We start from the raw sequence: 16284 nt of genomic DNA, 5'->3' as shown, positions 1-16284 counted from the left end.
GCCCGACAGTCCTGCACCATCTCTCAGCGATGCGGAGTCCCCTTTGGATAATATCACACAGGGTGCCTTCATGTTTCCCCGTGCAATGATGACTATGTCATCTGCGTACCCTATGCAGTGTATTCCCGCTAGAGTTAATTCTTCCAGTAGTTCATCCACTACCAAGCTCCACAGTAGGGGGGAGGTCACTCCACCTTGTGGAGTTCCTTGCGTTGTTTTAACAACTACAGTTTTGGTACCTATCTCAGCCTCTGCTGTTCGTGTTGAGAGCATTTCCCAAAACCAGCGAATTATCGTACTGTTTACCCCTCTTGTTTCAAGAGATCGCTTGACCACCTTGTGAGGTATATTGTCAAACGCCCCTGCAATGTCCAAGAAGGCACAAAGTGCTGTTTCTTTGCTATCCAGGCTTGCCTGTATTAGCTCAGTTTACTGGTACAGAGCAGTTTCTGTGGATTTGCCCGCTCTATATGCATGCTGACTATCGTGCAGTGGTTTAACTGTAGATGATTTACTCTAATATGCAAAAAGTCCACTACTTTCTCCATCGTTATTAATATGAACGATGTGAGACTAATAAGCCTAAATTATTTGGGGTTAGGCCAGTCGGTTTTGCCTATTTTGGGTATGAAGATTACTTTCGCTCTTTTCCAAATGGTTGGTCAAATGTCCCATCGCTAAGCTGTCCCATCGCTTCTTGTAATGTTTAATAGATGGAGTGTAGCTATTTCCTGACCCTTCTTTAGAAGGGCAGGAAAAATCCCATCTATTCCTGCTGTTTTATAAGGCTGAAAGGTGTCAATAGCCCATATCAGTTTTTGTTCTGTTATTACTAGCTTGGCCGTCTCCCAGTCTTCCCTGCGAGGATTGTGGGGTTCGGTCGGAGCTACTTGCGTATCAATAGATATGCTACCTGGAAAGTGTATATGAAGTAGGAGGTTAGCTCTCTCTTCATCTCCTTCCGTGCAGCTTCCGTCAGGTTTCTTAAGTGCCATGTTGGGGATGGGTCCACTCTTGGCCATAGCTTTGTGTAGCCTAGCTGCATAAGTAGTTGAAGTGATGTTTTCGCAAAAGCATCTGAAGTCAGACCGCTTTGCCCTTCTAATCTCCTTATTATACTCAGTTAGTTTCTCGGCGTAGAGCTGCCATTCGCCGCTGGGTTTGGCTCTGTTGAAGAGTCGTCGGACCTCCGATCTAAGATTGGCCAGCTTTTTGTTCCACCAGGGCTTGTTGTTACTTTTTTGTATGCCCTTACTTGGGCAACTAGATTCATATTGCACCACTGACTTCCTTTGCGTACCATTCTAGATACTGGTGGTTCCTAGCCCTACCTGCATCTATTTGGTCCAGGTTGTCTACGAGATTGGTGTGGTATAGTTCCCAATCGGTTTTTCTTGGATTCCTTCGAATTTCAGTTTGGAGTATGATTCCTCCTAATTTGAACTCGATGATTCTGTGATCTGATAGGGAAGGTTCCGTTGAGACCCTCCAATCTTTCACGTAACTAGTTACACTAGCACTCCCGATTGTTAAATCTAATACTTCCGCCCGCGTTTTTGTCACAAACGTAGGGGTGTTCCCTATATTGAGAACTTCAAGATTGTATGCTAAGAGGAATTCTAGTAAACACTCACCTCTAATAAATAACATAAAATAAGCTCAGTATGGACTGACAAATCTATAAAATTTCAAATCAAATTCAAATGTGTCAAATGAATCGTCAAACAGAACTGTCAAGGATCCCCACTCCAGGGCCCTTTGTCCATCTACCTTGCATGAATACATGGAAATACATATAGCATTATACTCATTCCTTAATCTTTTTATTCAAAGTCAAAAATGCAATTTAGGTACAGCTTTAAACGAAGCGGTCTAATACTTTGCTGTTAACTAAATATGATAGTTAATTTTGACATTTAATGGCACATACTTATGATTCTATATACAAAATATAAAAGACAACCCTCGTAACATCCAGTGAATGGATTGACATTCGACGAATACGGATTTACAGTTTTAACCCAAGTTTTAAATATCCTTTGTTTAATTTTTCTTTTGAACGTATATTTGCTTTTTATAATGTTACATGTGGCCTTGAAAACGTAACCCCAGCTCCCCTCTCACTTCAGTCCATCTCTCATTTCCCCTTTTATTGTAGAATCCATCAGTTTGTCCTTGACAATGATTGGTTAAATTCGAGTAGCTATTAAAAACTCTTAAATTGAATACTCGCAAGATGCAAAAAGGAACTGGAAAATAAGCAGCAAAACAATGCACTCGATCGGTAACTACACAATAGCGCTGTGGCGAATGCCCTACAAAGGACTCCAGAAATAAATTTAAACAAAGTTCAACCGCTGGGTTCGTGGGAGGCTGAGGACGGCAGGTCACGTTGCTGCCTGTGTGATTTTGTCAGGCGTCTCGTTTTACCGCGCAGTTGTCTCTATTTCGTTCCTCGTCCAAGAAACTGACTGAAGGTCAGTCAAAACAAAATTACCGAAGTAAGAAGATGTTGTTCCAGTTATTTTGGCGACCAGTTTGAAAACCGAAACCGTGTTTGTATTTTCGAATATTTTTGTAAGTATGTATTTATTTTTTTTGTGCTTTGTGTATATTTTATAACTGTATTATACCATAGGCTTTCTAAGAAGATATTTTTTCTGAATAGTTGAATTTTTGTTCAACTATTTAAAAATATCAAAAATATTTAATTTTTTCTTGGATTCAGGTTCGTTTATTAAATAAATTTAGTTTTCTTTAAACTCTTGACGTAATAATTGACCCATTAATTTGGTGGCATTTTCAAAAGTTTTGTTATCTAAAAAAGTCCATAAATCACAATACTAAAATACACATTTAAAATATCAATCTAACTAACAAAATATAGGTCTTCTACACAATTGCGTCAATTAATTATAAAAAAAAAACTATTAAAATAAAACACGCACCTTAAAATTTTTGTGTTGTTTTCTCAGCAATCTGGTTATTGGCGCTCTTCGACAATATTTAAAAATATGTATCATTATTTTTCGTAAAAATAATGGCATATTAAATTTTTCAGTGTTTTCGCCGTAAACTATTTTTTCAGTGTATGTTGCTGAGAAAAACGTGTTAATAAATTATCTTATGTCTTTTGGTTGTCATATGATATATTAAACAAATTGTTAATATTATTACAGGTTTTAGTTTTTTATAAATCGCATTCGCCTACCGCCATTTAATAATGAAACTATAACTAAACCATTTAATAATATAACTAATAACCAATTTTAAGTTTACAAAAGCCTATCTTATAAGATTTATCAACAACTTGACGATGCAAAAACTCAAGACTGCTATTTTAGTACTCGGTCAATTATAAGTACTAAATTGTATTGAATTTGAAAGTACTGGTTTTAATCAAAAATAATTAATATAAATATATTTTTTAAAGGAAAAAAAAGGTAATTATTATATATTTCTAAATGAACCGTGCATGTTTTTGCTTTCCTCTTGCGAGTCCTTTAGGATAATTATTGTTGGGAATATCCTTTCATGGTATCCAAACCATTTAAAAATGTAATTCAGAGAATTCAAGCTATCTTGTGCTGAGTAGCTTATTTGCAGTTTACATTTAAATTTGGTACCAATTTGCGTTATTTTTTTTATATTTGGGGGATTCCAATTGGCGGAACTAAATATTTTGTTCATGATAATCAAATATATACTGTGTAACGAATCGAGAAAGATTTCGACAGACGAGATCCAAAATATGCTTCTAAATTAAAATCTGAGACACTACTTTAACTATCAGGGATCCTGTAGTTGGACAGTCTAAATCTGAAATAATAACTGTAAATTAATATCTGTCATGTTACTCTTAAGAATCATAATAGTTATGAAATATAAACTACTAAAGTTCACTAACGTTAATTTATTACAGAGTTAGTAAAAATGCCTGCAACAAATGCTATTTTTAATAAGCTTATGTGAAATTCAATCAGCAAATCCAATAACAAAAAAATAACATGCGGTACATGTTACAACTGTCATCGCAAGAAACTACAAAATTGTCCCAGACTGGCCACATACATGATAAGGAATAGAAAATATTGATAAATCCCAATAATACTGTTTTGTTCAGTATATTTAATTATATAATATACTGAAAGATACTTAAAACATATTAAAGAAAAATATTATTCAGTCATCATTCATTTTTATTATATAAAAATTTTCAAAAATTTAAAGAAAATTAAAAACTTACATACCACAATAATTTCCAAATATATGGTAATCAGACCTTGTTGAATTATGACATTGATATTTATATTATAATATTACATAATTAAATATAATGAACAAACAATATTATTGAGAGTTACTTTCTCTTACTATTTTACTACTCGATTAAATTATTAACTCAATTATAATTCTCTAAAATTGTATTGATTTTGAAAGTAATGATTTTCTTCAAAAATAATTAATATAAATAGTTTTGAGTAGCTTATTTGCAATTTCCATTTAAATTTGGTACCAATTTGCGATATTTTTTTGATATTTGAGGGGATTCCAATTGGCGGAACCAAATATTTTGTTGATGATAATCAAATCTATAGTCTGTGTAACGAATTAGAAAAGCCTTCGACAAACGAGATCTAAAATATGCTTATGAAAAATCTCAGGCACTACTTTAACTATCACAGTTGAACAGACTATATCTGAAATGATAACTGTAATTGAATATCTATCACGTTACTTTTGGGGATAATAATAGTTATGAAATAGAATCTACTAACATTCACTAACGTTAATTTATTAAGAGTTCGTAAAAATGTTTGCAACAAATACTATTTTGTTAATAAATGTATGTGAAGTTAAATTATTATGGGTGTACCGTAACAAAAAAATAGCATGCAACATATGACAAATGTCATCGCAAGATATTATAAAATTGTCCTTTAGGCTGGCCACATGCATGATGAAGAATAAAAAATATTGAAAAATCTCAATAATATTGTTTGTTCAGTATACTTAATTATGTAATATAATATACTGAAAAATAACTGAAACCTATTAAAGAAAAATGTTATTCAGTCATCATTATTTTTTTGTTATATAAAAATTTTCAAAAATATAAAGGAAGTTAAAACATCTCTTCAAATCAAAAAATTATAAATTTTGACCGTCGCGTCGGGCAATGTCATGCATAATTTCCAAAAATATGTGAATCCTATCTCGTTGAATTATGAAATTGAAGGGTCCAGGGGAAAAGCATGATTTTACTAATTTTACAAGAGAGCACTGGACGGCTAGTGGTTATCAGGTTCTTTCCAGGTATTCTATATTTTTACTAGGCATATATCATAGGATTTAACAACTTATTGCCCTGCAGAGTTTATACATTTTGTAGGGACCATTTAGACCTACTATAATATTGTTAAATCCTATAATTAGGAAATTAGCGCTTATCAAGTTTTCCTCTGGACTGTTTAATTGTTTACATATATTGAACGAACAATATTATTGAGATTTACTTTCTTACTAGTTTACTACTCGAACAAGTATAAGTACTAAAATTGTATTGATTTTGAAAGTACTGATTTTCTTCAAAATTAATTAATATAAATATTTTTTTCGTTCTAGTAGACTTCTCATAAAATCGTAAAAAAATGTAATTATATCGTAATAATAAAATCGTTTTCTAAATTAATTTTAGTGGACATTTAATAAACCTGTAATAAGTCAATTTAGACTTATTTAGAAAAAATAATGCCTGGTGGAAATTGGTGAGTCTTAATAATACACAACACAAAATAATTATCGCATATTTGAAAACAATAATTATTACATATTTCTAAACGAACCATGGATTTTTTTGCTCTCCTCTTCTCGAGTTCTTTAGCATAATTATTGGTACGAATATTCTTTCATGGTATTTTTTTTTCAAACTATTTAAAAATGTAATTTATAGAATTCAAGGTATCTTATTTATTTACTTCCGCATCATGTTTGTAACATGATAGAAAAATTATATAATGAGGGGAAAAGTTTGTTAACTCTTTCTACTACATATATTAATCATATAGATAGTGTTAAATCTCCTTTTGATACAATAAACTAAATATAGTATTTTATTAATATTCGAAAATACATTTTACTAATTTATATAAAGTAAAACACAATTATCATAATATTGGCATTTAAAACGATCACCGACCGACGGGCGATACTATACATAATATCCAAATATATGTCAATCACACCTCATTGAATTATGAAATTGATAGTTATATTGTGATATTACACAATCAAATATACTGGACGAACAATATTGAAATTTATTTTCTTTTGAATGATTTGTAATAGAGGTGGGTAAAGATTGAACGAGTCGTCCATTTGAACGAGTATTAAAAATGAATTGTGAGATTCGATTCGCAGCTTAGAATACGATTCGTCCAATTAAATCGTGACCAGCACGGATCCATAAAGATTGAACGAACGGGTCGTAAAAAAGAATAATAAGAATTGAATCGGATCACAATGCGACTCGTTCGTTTCTACGGTTCGTTCGTTCAAAGAGTCGTAAGAATTGATTTATTGCTTACTTACGATCTACGAAAACAATGCTATGCATAATTTTCAAACATATGTTAATCATATCTCATTGAATTATGAAATTAATATAAACTGTGATAACATATACAAAACGAATAAAAAAATATACTGAACGATTTAGACTTTCTTTGCCATCTTTCATTGATTTTTGACATCTTCATTTTTTAAATTTTTACAGGTTTATAACTTGGTATCAATATTTTATTTGGAAAATAAGAAGTAAATACCGTATAATAAAAAAAAACGGCGTCGGTGATGGCTATGAAATGAAGATCGTCATTTCCGAGCCAACTGGACGCCGTTTTTTTTTCGATCATACGGTATAAATTTTAGATTATAAACATACAAATATTAAGTTCGATATTTATAATATATATATATTTAAATGATATTTTGGTAAAAATAAGGAATAGTTTGTTATGTCAATAGTCAACTATTAGGGGGATATTACGGTACAAATATGACGGAAAAATAATGTTTTTTTTGTCTTAGAACCAGAAAGCGCGGAATAATTAAATTTTATGAGAGTATTACTAGTATACTAGTTCGATCATCGATAATAGAGAATACTCGCATTAAATTTTATTATTCTGTTGCTTTTTGTTTTTAAGATAAAAATAAAAACATTATATTTCCGCCATCTTTATACAGCAATGTCTCTGTAACAGCTGCCTTTTGACTTAACGTTTATACACATAACATAACATATTACACTTTATTTATAACTATAACAAATAATCACCACTTAGAGTCTTTGCACATTTGTTTTAAAAGAATTCAAAAATACAAAATTATAAATTTCTACAATAGACACCTACAATATTTAGAGCCCTTTTATTTTGCTTTCTTGAGATTTATATTCCCTAGTACTTAAATATCTTTTATTGTTTTATTAATATCCAGGAAAAAAATGGCAGAATGCTAACCAATAAAAATATCTGTTATGCCCTTAATAGAAATTTAAAAATAGTTCTCTTTTAGAAAATTAATCAATAGCTAAGCAATGAAGTGACAGCTGACAAAAAAATTCACTGGCAGTTCTTTTATTAGGGAGATATTTATCTCTGCAGATATTTATAGGAAAAAAAGATGAATTTCACCACTGTTTCCCTTTTAATTGTTTGGACTACCACATTTTTTACTTCTATTGATTACTTTGAGATATATACACTCGTTTTTTTTTGTTTTATTGCATCTATTCTGAAAAATTGATGCCTAATTGAATACTACCTTTACTTAGAGTTATCTATTTCCAAATACGTGTTTCAAAATGAAAAGTGTGCGTAGGATGCATCGCGGCGAGCATCGCATCGAGATGCCCCACTATGTTTATATCCTTAGTTATTACAGTTATTTTTTTTTAATATTCTTAGTTCTGTAGTGTTACTAATATTTATTAAAACCAAGCCACGATTTTAATTTAGTATTAATATTCAATATATACTTTGGAGGTCCGTCTTCAATAGTTTTTAATTTTTCTTAAAACACCATACAACTGACGGATGATTGCAAAATTATTTCTATTTTACAGCCGCACTCAGACTCGGTTATCGTGACGCGCGACGATATTTTTTACTTCATACCGCGAACAAGATGTGTTTAAAAAATTACATCACCTATCGAATAAAACAGCGAACGGGAGACGTAATCGCGGCCGGAAAGTTTGCTGACCCTGGCTCGCGTTCGGCGGCGTTGAAGATGTAACAAGGACAGTCGCATCATCGCGCCCTCGAGATATTTTTTAGCGTTAAGGTACGTTCAGGGCTGAGAGGGTTGCGATTGCGTCGCGTCGAGGCGTTTAGACTGGAAGCGTCAGTTCAGCGTCTTGTGAGATTGTTTATACATTTCTAGTTTGCAACATAGCTATAAAGTGAGCAGTTTATTTAATTAGAAATCGTCTTAATTAGAATAGTTTATTTAATTAGAAACTTCATATTCTCCATTTAAATAATATACAAAAAAGTTGGATACCTAAAAAAATAAGTAGTCAATTAAATAAAAATATTATAAAATTTCAAAAATTTAGATTGCGGATAAATATAATTTCTTTAAATAGCCGATTGGAAACGTTTATATTTCTATATTGTATCAATTTTGCGTCCCAAAGTGCATGTCGTGCCTGGACTTCGATGATTTCGAGCCACCGAACGCTACAAATCTCGCCGAGAAACAATTCAGATTGAACTCGACGCCCGACGCTCATATTTTGAAGGGATGCGACGCATCACCCGCATCAATGGGGCTTCGCCGATGGTAGATACATGTGTAATAAATTTAAATATATTAAATTAAATTATTAGAAAACTTAAAAATATCGTCGAAGCAGTTTTAGAAATGTTTGAATTATAATCTTCATTCGGAACCTCGCAATTAGTGGAATAAATTAGTGGTTTCGATTACACTTTCTACTTTTTAGTTTACGATCGTTCACAATATCTAAGAACACAATTAAAATTAATAAAAATGCTTTATTTGACAAACATGCCCCGCTACGCATTGTTAAGACCGCGCGCCGAAATCAACCTTATATTACTTATAATATTAAGAAAATGATAGGATTAAAAAGAAAAGCATGTCAAAGATATCTAAAAGACAAATCTCTTGTTAAACGCCAGTACTATGTCGAACTGAGAAATTATATTAAGAATTCTATAAAATGTGAAAAAAGGCTTACTTTAAATTTATTGTAGAACAAAATAAAAATAATAATAAAAAACTATGGTAGAATTTTTCAGAATGGGGGGTTCCTACAAAATCAAACATCGCTATTAATATTCCTAAAGAACTAAGTGACCCTAATGCAATAAATAATTATTTCTTGACAGCGGCCGGATATTCAAAAGTTGATCCTAATACGTTAAGCTACTATCAAAACAACAAACTGTACAATAATGTACATTTTAGTATTAATTTAATTCATGAAACAGATATTTATACTAACCTAAGGGAAATAAAATCTAGTGCTTACGGTACCGACAATATCAATATAAAAATGCTAAACCTCGTATTGCCACACTGCATAACTCATATCAAAAATATATTCAACAGCTCAATCATATCTGGGAAATTTCCTTGTGCATGGAAATCAGCTAATATTATCCCTATATCTAAGGTATTGACGCCCGGTTCTTTTGGTAATTTGCGACCTATCAGTATATTACCGGCTATATCGAAATTATTCGAAAAGATAATTTATAAACAAATTTTAGAGTTTTTAGAGGCTAACAATATTCTTCCAATGGTCCAATCTGGATTTCGTGCTAAACATGGAGCATCTACAGCTTTGCTTAAGATTGTAGATGATCTTTCTCGCGCCATGGATGGTTCTAAGTGTACAATGTTAGTTCTCTTGGATCAGAGTAAGGCATTCGATTCGGTTAACTTTCAATTGCTTTTAGCTAAGCTTTGATTCATCGGATGTGATACTGCTGCATTGTCTTGGTTTGAAGATTATCTAAATGATAGGACACAACGAGTAAAGCTGAATAGTTTAGAATTATCCAACTTTAGCGTGACAACGAATGAAGTGCCCCAGGGTAGCATCTTGGGCCCACTCTTATTTTTATTATACACATTTGATTTGCCATCAGCGATTCATAAGTGTCAAATGCATATGTACGCTGACAATGTACAGATATATCTGGAAACTGCCATTGAAGATGCTGGGGACTCTGTTACTATTTTGAACGGCGATTTGGCTGCTTACGAAACATCGTGTAGTAACCATGGACTAATAATAAATTCTAATAAAACTCATACACTTTGTGTAGGTAATGCGAGGAGTAGAAACTTTATTGTTTCCAATTTTGATTTATCTATTGGTGGTACTCTGATCCAATGGGTCGATGTTGCCAAGAACCTGGGAGTTTACCTAGACAGCGGCCTGACTTTCGAATTCAAATTATAAAAAAATGCAAAAGAATAATTACAATAAAGAATATATTTTCTTTAATGGAGTATACAAACAAGCTATGTTTGAATTGAAAAGCATGTATAATCTGAAATTTTTGTTGGATGAAGCGACAAAACTTCACCTAATAAAGGCGCTGATATATCCACATTTGGACTATTGTAGTCAGATTTATTACAGTTTATTGACAAACTACAACCAAGCAAAAATACAGAGAGTACAAAATGCATCGGTGAGATTTGTTTGTGATCTACAATATAGAGAGCACGTAACTCCTCTCCTAATTAAATTGAATGAGCCTAGACTCTCTTTACGTTTTCAATACCTTTATATTATGTTATTATATAAAGTCTATACATACAAAGTTCCTCCATATTTATACAATTTACTTATAAAAAGATCAGAAATCCATAGTAGAGATATTAGATTAAATACTTTTACAGTCCCGCGGTATTCTAGTTCAAAATTTAAATGTAGTTTTTCCTATAAGGCACCTTTATTGTTAAACCCAATACTAGATATACTAGATTCACCATTTTCAAGATTTAAATTTGAGATAAAAAATCGTTTGTTTGCTAATTAAAAATAATACATTATTGTCTACTAATTAAATATAAGTGCAGAATCATTTACTTTTATTTTATGGTGGAGTGGAAGAGTGGCTAACGCCAAACTCCTACCAATTATTGTATATTTGTAATATTACTCTTTATACAATAAAAATCATTATTTATTATTTATTATTATTAAAATATCCGCAAGCAACAGCTTGGGGTAGTCAATTGTATCCATCGAGAAAGCCTAACATTTAGCTAATAAAACAATAAACATTTGATTTCTAACCAAAATTTCTCTTATAGGATGACAATCAAAGTCCAAAATGACATTCTTCGTAAATTTTGAAAAAGTCAGAATCTTCAAAAAGTATTAAATCTTTCAAAATTTAAACCGCCCTCATTGAAAAAATACCGAAAAGTGTTTAAAGCGTCCATTCTCAAAGTAATTATTGCTATCTTGTGAGTTTAATTTAAATTTTACTTACTCAAACCCGGGATAATTGTGAAAAAGTTGCATTAAAAACTAAAAAACTCTGTTGTGAACTATGAACTGCAAAAACCATCGTGGATCGTGGCATAACGTCGCGTCGGTTTCCAATGTTTCATAGGTATTTCACATACATGTCCTTATATAAAATAAAGTTTCTTGTATGCAACACACTGTATTTTATTTATAAAATTAAAAGAAAATAATAATAAATTTGAATAAATAATATTTCGCGACATAATTCCGGAAAAAGCCGAACCGATCCAAAATTATCAAAAGCTTGGGTCGCGACCGTTGCAAGAACAGCGCCAAATAGTGTTTACATTGTCCTTATGGACACTTTCCAATCTAAACTTGTTTCATTTATCTATGAGTATAATTAGTGGAAAAGTTAAAAGTTTGTTAACTTTTTCCAGTAATTGAATATTACAGCCACTAATTTTGACGTTGTGAATGCTTACATTGATATTAGAGGAACAAACTTCTACGCTTATTGAAACCACTAATTTATTCCACTAATTTGGAGGTTCTGAATGAAGCTTTTAAAGTCTACTTATATTTTATAATTTATAAAGCGATAGAGAGTAAAATAAAAATTAAAAAAGTTTCAATTAGAAAAAGTTTAATTAGAAAAACTTTTACAAAGAAATGTTTAACTTAAAAGCTTGTTAATAAAATATCAAATGTCAAAGGTGTACTCGTTCAATTGTTTCGTGTAACCTAATTAATGTTTATTATAAAAAAAAACTTCCAGCAACTTTTATTTAATTACAACAGTATCAAATGAACTCTTAAGTATTAAATGTCAAACTCTCCGAACTATATCATGTAACGTGTAAGTGATATTTCAGTCCTTAAGTTACAGAACAAAGAAAGATTGCCAGAATGGAAAGAGAAATGAAAATATTGGGCACGTTGCAAAACTCGTTCCACTCGATCCAATTTAATTACGAAACCCTGTCGCCTGGCTATAGAGGAGGCTATTTATAAATGCAAACATGCTGGTTACATAGTCGGAGGGCACGGGTAGGTCGGCTGAAAAGGGGTCGCATGCCACGCAACGTGCTCTTGACATCTTTCCAAGGTCTGTTTATCCAATAACACGGAATTGTAGATGAAATGCTAAGTTACTGTCTCGGTTATTATGGCAATTATTTTTTTTTTTTTTGAATGTCGGAAGGTCGTTCACTAAATTTATCATTTCATTACTTAATTATATAGTTATTTTTTAAAAGAAAGATTATTCAAAAGAATTCAATACTACTACTTTATAACAAGCTCACAGAAAACTTAAGTCTTTTTTTATTAAAATCATTTTAATGACTTAAGTCATTTGATTTTAAGTCATTTTTTGAAAGCTGACTTAAAACTTAAAATTTAAGTCTTTTTCAAAATGACTTGTGATTTAAATCTTTATCTATACTAATATATAAAATCCGTAATTGACTGACTCACTGATTAATCACGATCTCGCACCACTCAACGTAAGAAGCTCAATTTTGGCATACAGGTTGATTCTAGGGTGTAGAGGTTCGATAAGAAGGGATTTTTCGAAATTCCAGTTCCAAGGGGGTGAAACCACCCCTCAAATATTACAATATTTTTTATTTAAAAAACGGTCAAGTTTCCGAAAAAACGCTTAAACACGTATATTTTATTTTGCTTTTTTACATATTTTAAGATTTTTTAAAAATGTATATAGGGTGTTTCGAAAAAGCTGGTCATTGATTAATCACGATCCTGCTGAAAGCGCTTGACGTAAAAAGCTTATTTTTGGAAAACGGATTGACTTTAGGGTGTAGAGGTTCGATAAGAAGGGATTTTTCGAAATTCCAGTTCTAAGGGGGTAAAACCACCCCTCAAATATTAGAATATTTTTTATTTAAAAACCGGTAAGTTTTTCGGAAAAACTCTTCAACACGTATATTTTATTTTGTTGTTTTACATATTTTAAGATTTTTTAAAAATTTATACGGGGTGTTTCATAAAATATGACCATTGAGTAATCACGATTCTGCTTAAACTGCTTGACATTTAAAGCTGATTTTTGGCAAACGGATTGACTGTGGGGTGTAGAGGTTCGATAAGGAGGGGTTTCTCGAATCTCAAATTCCAAGAGGGTGAAAACGCCCCTCAAATATTACAATATTTGTTATTTAAAAACGGTTAGTCTTTCAGGAAAACGCTTGGACAGGCATAATTTATTTTGTTCTTTTACATATTTTGAAATTTTTAAAAAATCATAGAAGGTGTTCCAAAAAGTTTGGTAATTGATTAACAACGATTCTGCTTAAACTGCTTGACGTAACAAGCTTATTTTTGGCAAACGGATTTTCAAAAGTCCAACGAGATGAAACTACCCCGCAAATATTACCAAGTTATATAATAATATCGCCATATTGTTTTTTCTCATGCTGACATAAATGTGAGAAAATTTTATCCAGTTTGTATGTTAATGGAAATTCTTGCTTTGCTTTATCATCACCATTACAAATGATTAATTCGACGCGAACGAAGTCGCAGGTACATGCTAGTTGTCTAGTAGTCTTTTTTAATAAATCAGATTTTTATATATTTTTATGATAAATGTTTAACAGCGGCATACTTTTTAAACTGTTAGGCGGTAGGCGGCAGCCAAGCAGCGGAATAAAAATACTATGCTCAATACCACTAGCAAATAAAATGTTACTTCTTCGGAACCGACATTATTTGTCGTTTTACGCGTGCGTAGTGAGTCTGTTGTCTTTCAAGTGAATCCCCGACTCCGTTATGTCGCCAGAAAGACGAACGAAACAAATTGATTTCGAACATATTGAAGAAAATCTTAAAAGGCCTTAGCTTATGCCATCGACTTATTACATAGTGATCCACACACATCATCACTTTTTAATAGACACGAATTCGATGACATCAGAACTGTAATGGTAATAAGTACTCGGTTAAATTTTATAAAAAAAAATATTTTTGTGTTTGTAGTTGTTGTTTGTGTTTGTATGTTATTTATTTTATGTGATTTAAGTCATTTTTCCGACTTAACTCGAAGATCGTCATCATTTATTTCATCTCTGCTAATGTCAGTTTGAAATTCTGACGACTCTGACTTCAGTAAGAATGATTTATAATTACTTATTATGTATTTTAATTATTGTAACTATTAAACATTAATTGAAATGTTTTTCTAAACGTGTGACATTGTTTTTTGTAATTTGTAGTTTAGGTTTGTAACCTGTTACATTCATTTAACAATAAAAACTTTCTATTTCTTCACTAATATGTATGATAATAATTGTGTGTACTCGTATAATTCAACGTTACTGAAAATGCCAATAACGGGTGAATAAATAGTTGTATTGCCATTTGTTACACAGTGTTAAATAATATCATAATATTATTTAATACTGTGTAACAAAATATATATTTAACAAAACTTAAAATAAATCTTAAAACCTTAATACCCGTAGTCTCTGAAAATATCATTATTACCTATTTTTATACGAGCAAATACTATTATTTTCGGCAAACGTACCTGATTTGTCCGTCTACAAAAGTATTAAAGCTGTCTGAATTTTATTGGAACATATACCCTTAAAATTAAATTTGTCCCATCTTTTGACACTGTACACAACAAAACGCTTTTTGCATTTATAATGAAGGTCTTGTACTGTCAAACATTAAGAAATAGACTATAGTCTATTGCATAATTTATATCTTCCATAAAACTTCTCTAAACATTTTCCTTACCTATAATCCATAAAACAATATTTTTAATTTCAGACTAATAATTACCAAAAATCGTTAACAAATCAGAATGGAATCTGAATCAGGAACAAGTAATACGAAAATATCCGAATCAGGATATTCCAATAGTTGTAGCAATACTACCTCCCAACATAGGTAACATTAAAACTACAACACATTGGAACAAAAAGGAATAATTGAAGTTATTTTTCAGTACTAGTACAAAATCTAGACATAGTGGAAGCAATTCCAGTAGAAGCAGTGGTTATTGTGGTGCCCCTACAGGCGAAGAAAGGTAAGAGCACGAGTCAATAATTATAAAATAATCTACAAATTACTAATTTATCTACAAGACAGTCAGTCATAATCATTGCCTGGAAACTTATATGATGAAATTTTGATAAAATAATTTAGTACTCACTAAAAACACGGTATGTCGCTAGTGGTAGGAAAAATAATTTTTAGAGGTTACTAGTTTATTTGGTTGCCTGTGATATGCATATACAGGGTGTTTCCTAATTAATCTAAAAAATAAAAAATCGTTAGAAAACGGCTTAAGGCGGGCTCTTAATAAGTATATTTATTTTTTTCTCGGCAACCGTTTGATGAACAAGAAAAACTCAAAAGATCAGTTTTGTTGAAAAAGGATGGCCAGTCAAGAAAAAAATATATTTTCTTTAAAAAAGCCGTAGTGTACCATTTATTTTAAGCAAAATATCGATTTTTTTTTAATTTTTAACACCCTGTAGATCAGAAAGGAAGTACTTTAGACCCAATAGTTATATAAAAATTGTTTTAAGAACACATGAGGAATCACACCACAATTTTTTAGACTAATTAGAAAACACCCTGTATATTGTCAACTTTACAATGATTGTTGATAAATCAAAAAATACCTTTTCTGTGAAAAAAGCCCGATTTTCGCAGGAAAAATTTTGGTTTTTATTGAATTTGGGCCTGCGTCTGCAAATATCGGTATATTCTTTAATATTCTA

General features: G+C 31.4%; 1 protein-coding gene across 5 annotated transcripts in view; it reads left to right on the top strand.

The window, feature by feature from the left end:
* Positions 1 to 2497: 2497 nt before the first annotated feature.
* LOC115891578 (period circadian protein-like) overlaps positions 2498 to 16284 on the top strand; it is a 38362-nt gene continuing 24575 nt past the window's right edge. For 4 of the 5 annotated variants that reach the window (XM_030912073.1, XM_030912072.1, XM_030912071.1 and 1 more), the window contains exons 1-3: positions 2498 to 2577; positions 15326 to 15445; positions 15504 to 15584. In XM_030912073.1, coding sequence (XP_030767933.1) covers positions 15360 to 15445; positions 15504 to 15584 — 167 coding nt within the window. In that variant the 5' untranslated portion in view covers positions 2498 to 2577; positions 15326 to 15359. Of the gene's footprint in view, positions 2582 to 15325; positions 15446 to 15503; positions 15585 to 16284 lie in introns of all 5 variants that reach the window. The other variant, XM_030912070.1, reaches the window with a different exon arrangement.

The sequence above is a fragment of the Sitophilus oryzae genome, unplaced genomic scaffold (genome assembly GCF_002938485.1).
Source record: "Sitophilus oryzae breed Bouriz unplaced genomic scaffold, Soryzae_2.0 scaffold_1188_pilon_pilon, whole genome shotgun sequence".
Taxonomy (NCBI): domain Eukaryota; kingdom Metazoa; phylum Arthropoda; class Insecta; order Coleoptera; family Curculionidae; genus Sitophilus; species Sitophilus oryzae.
The sequence above is the reverse complement of the archived record's forward strand: the minus strand, read 5'-3'. Positions and strand labels throughout refer to the sequence as shown.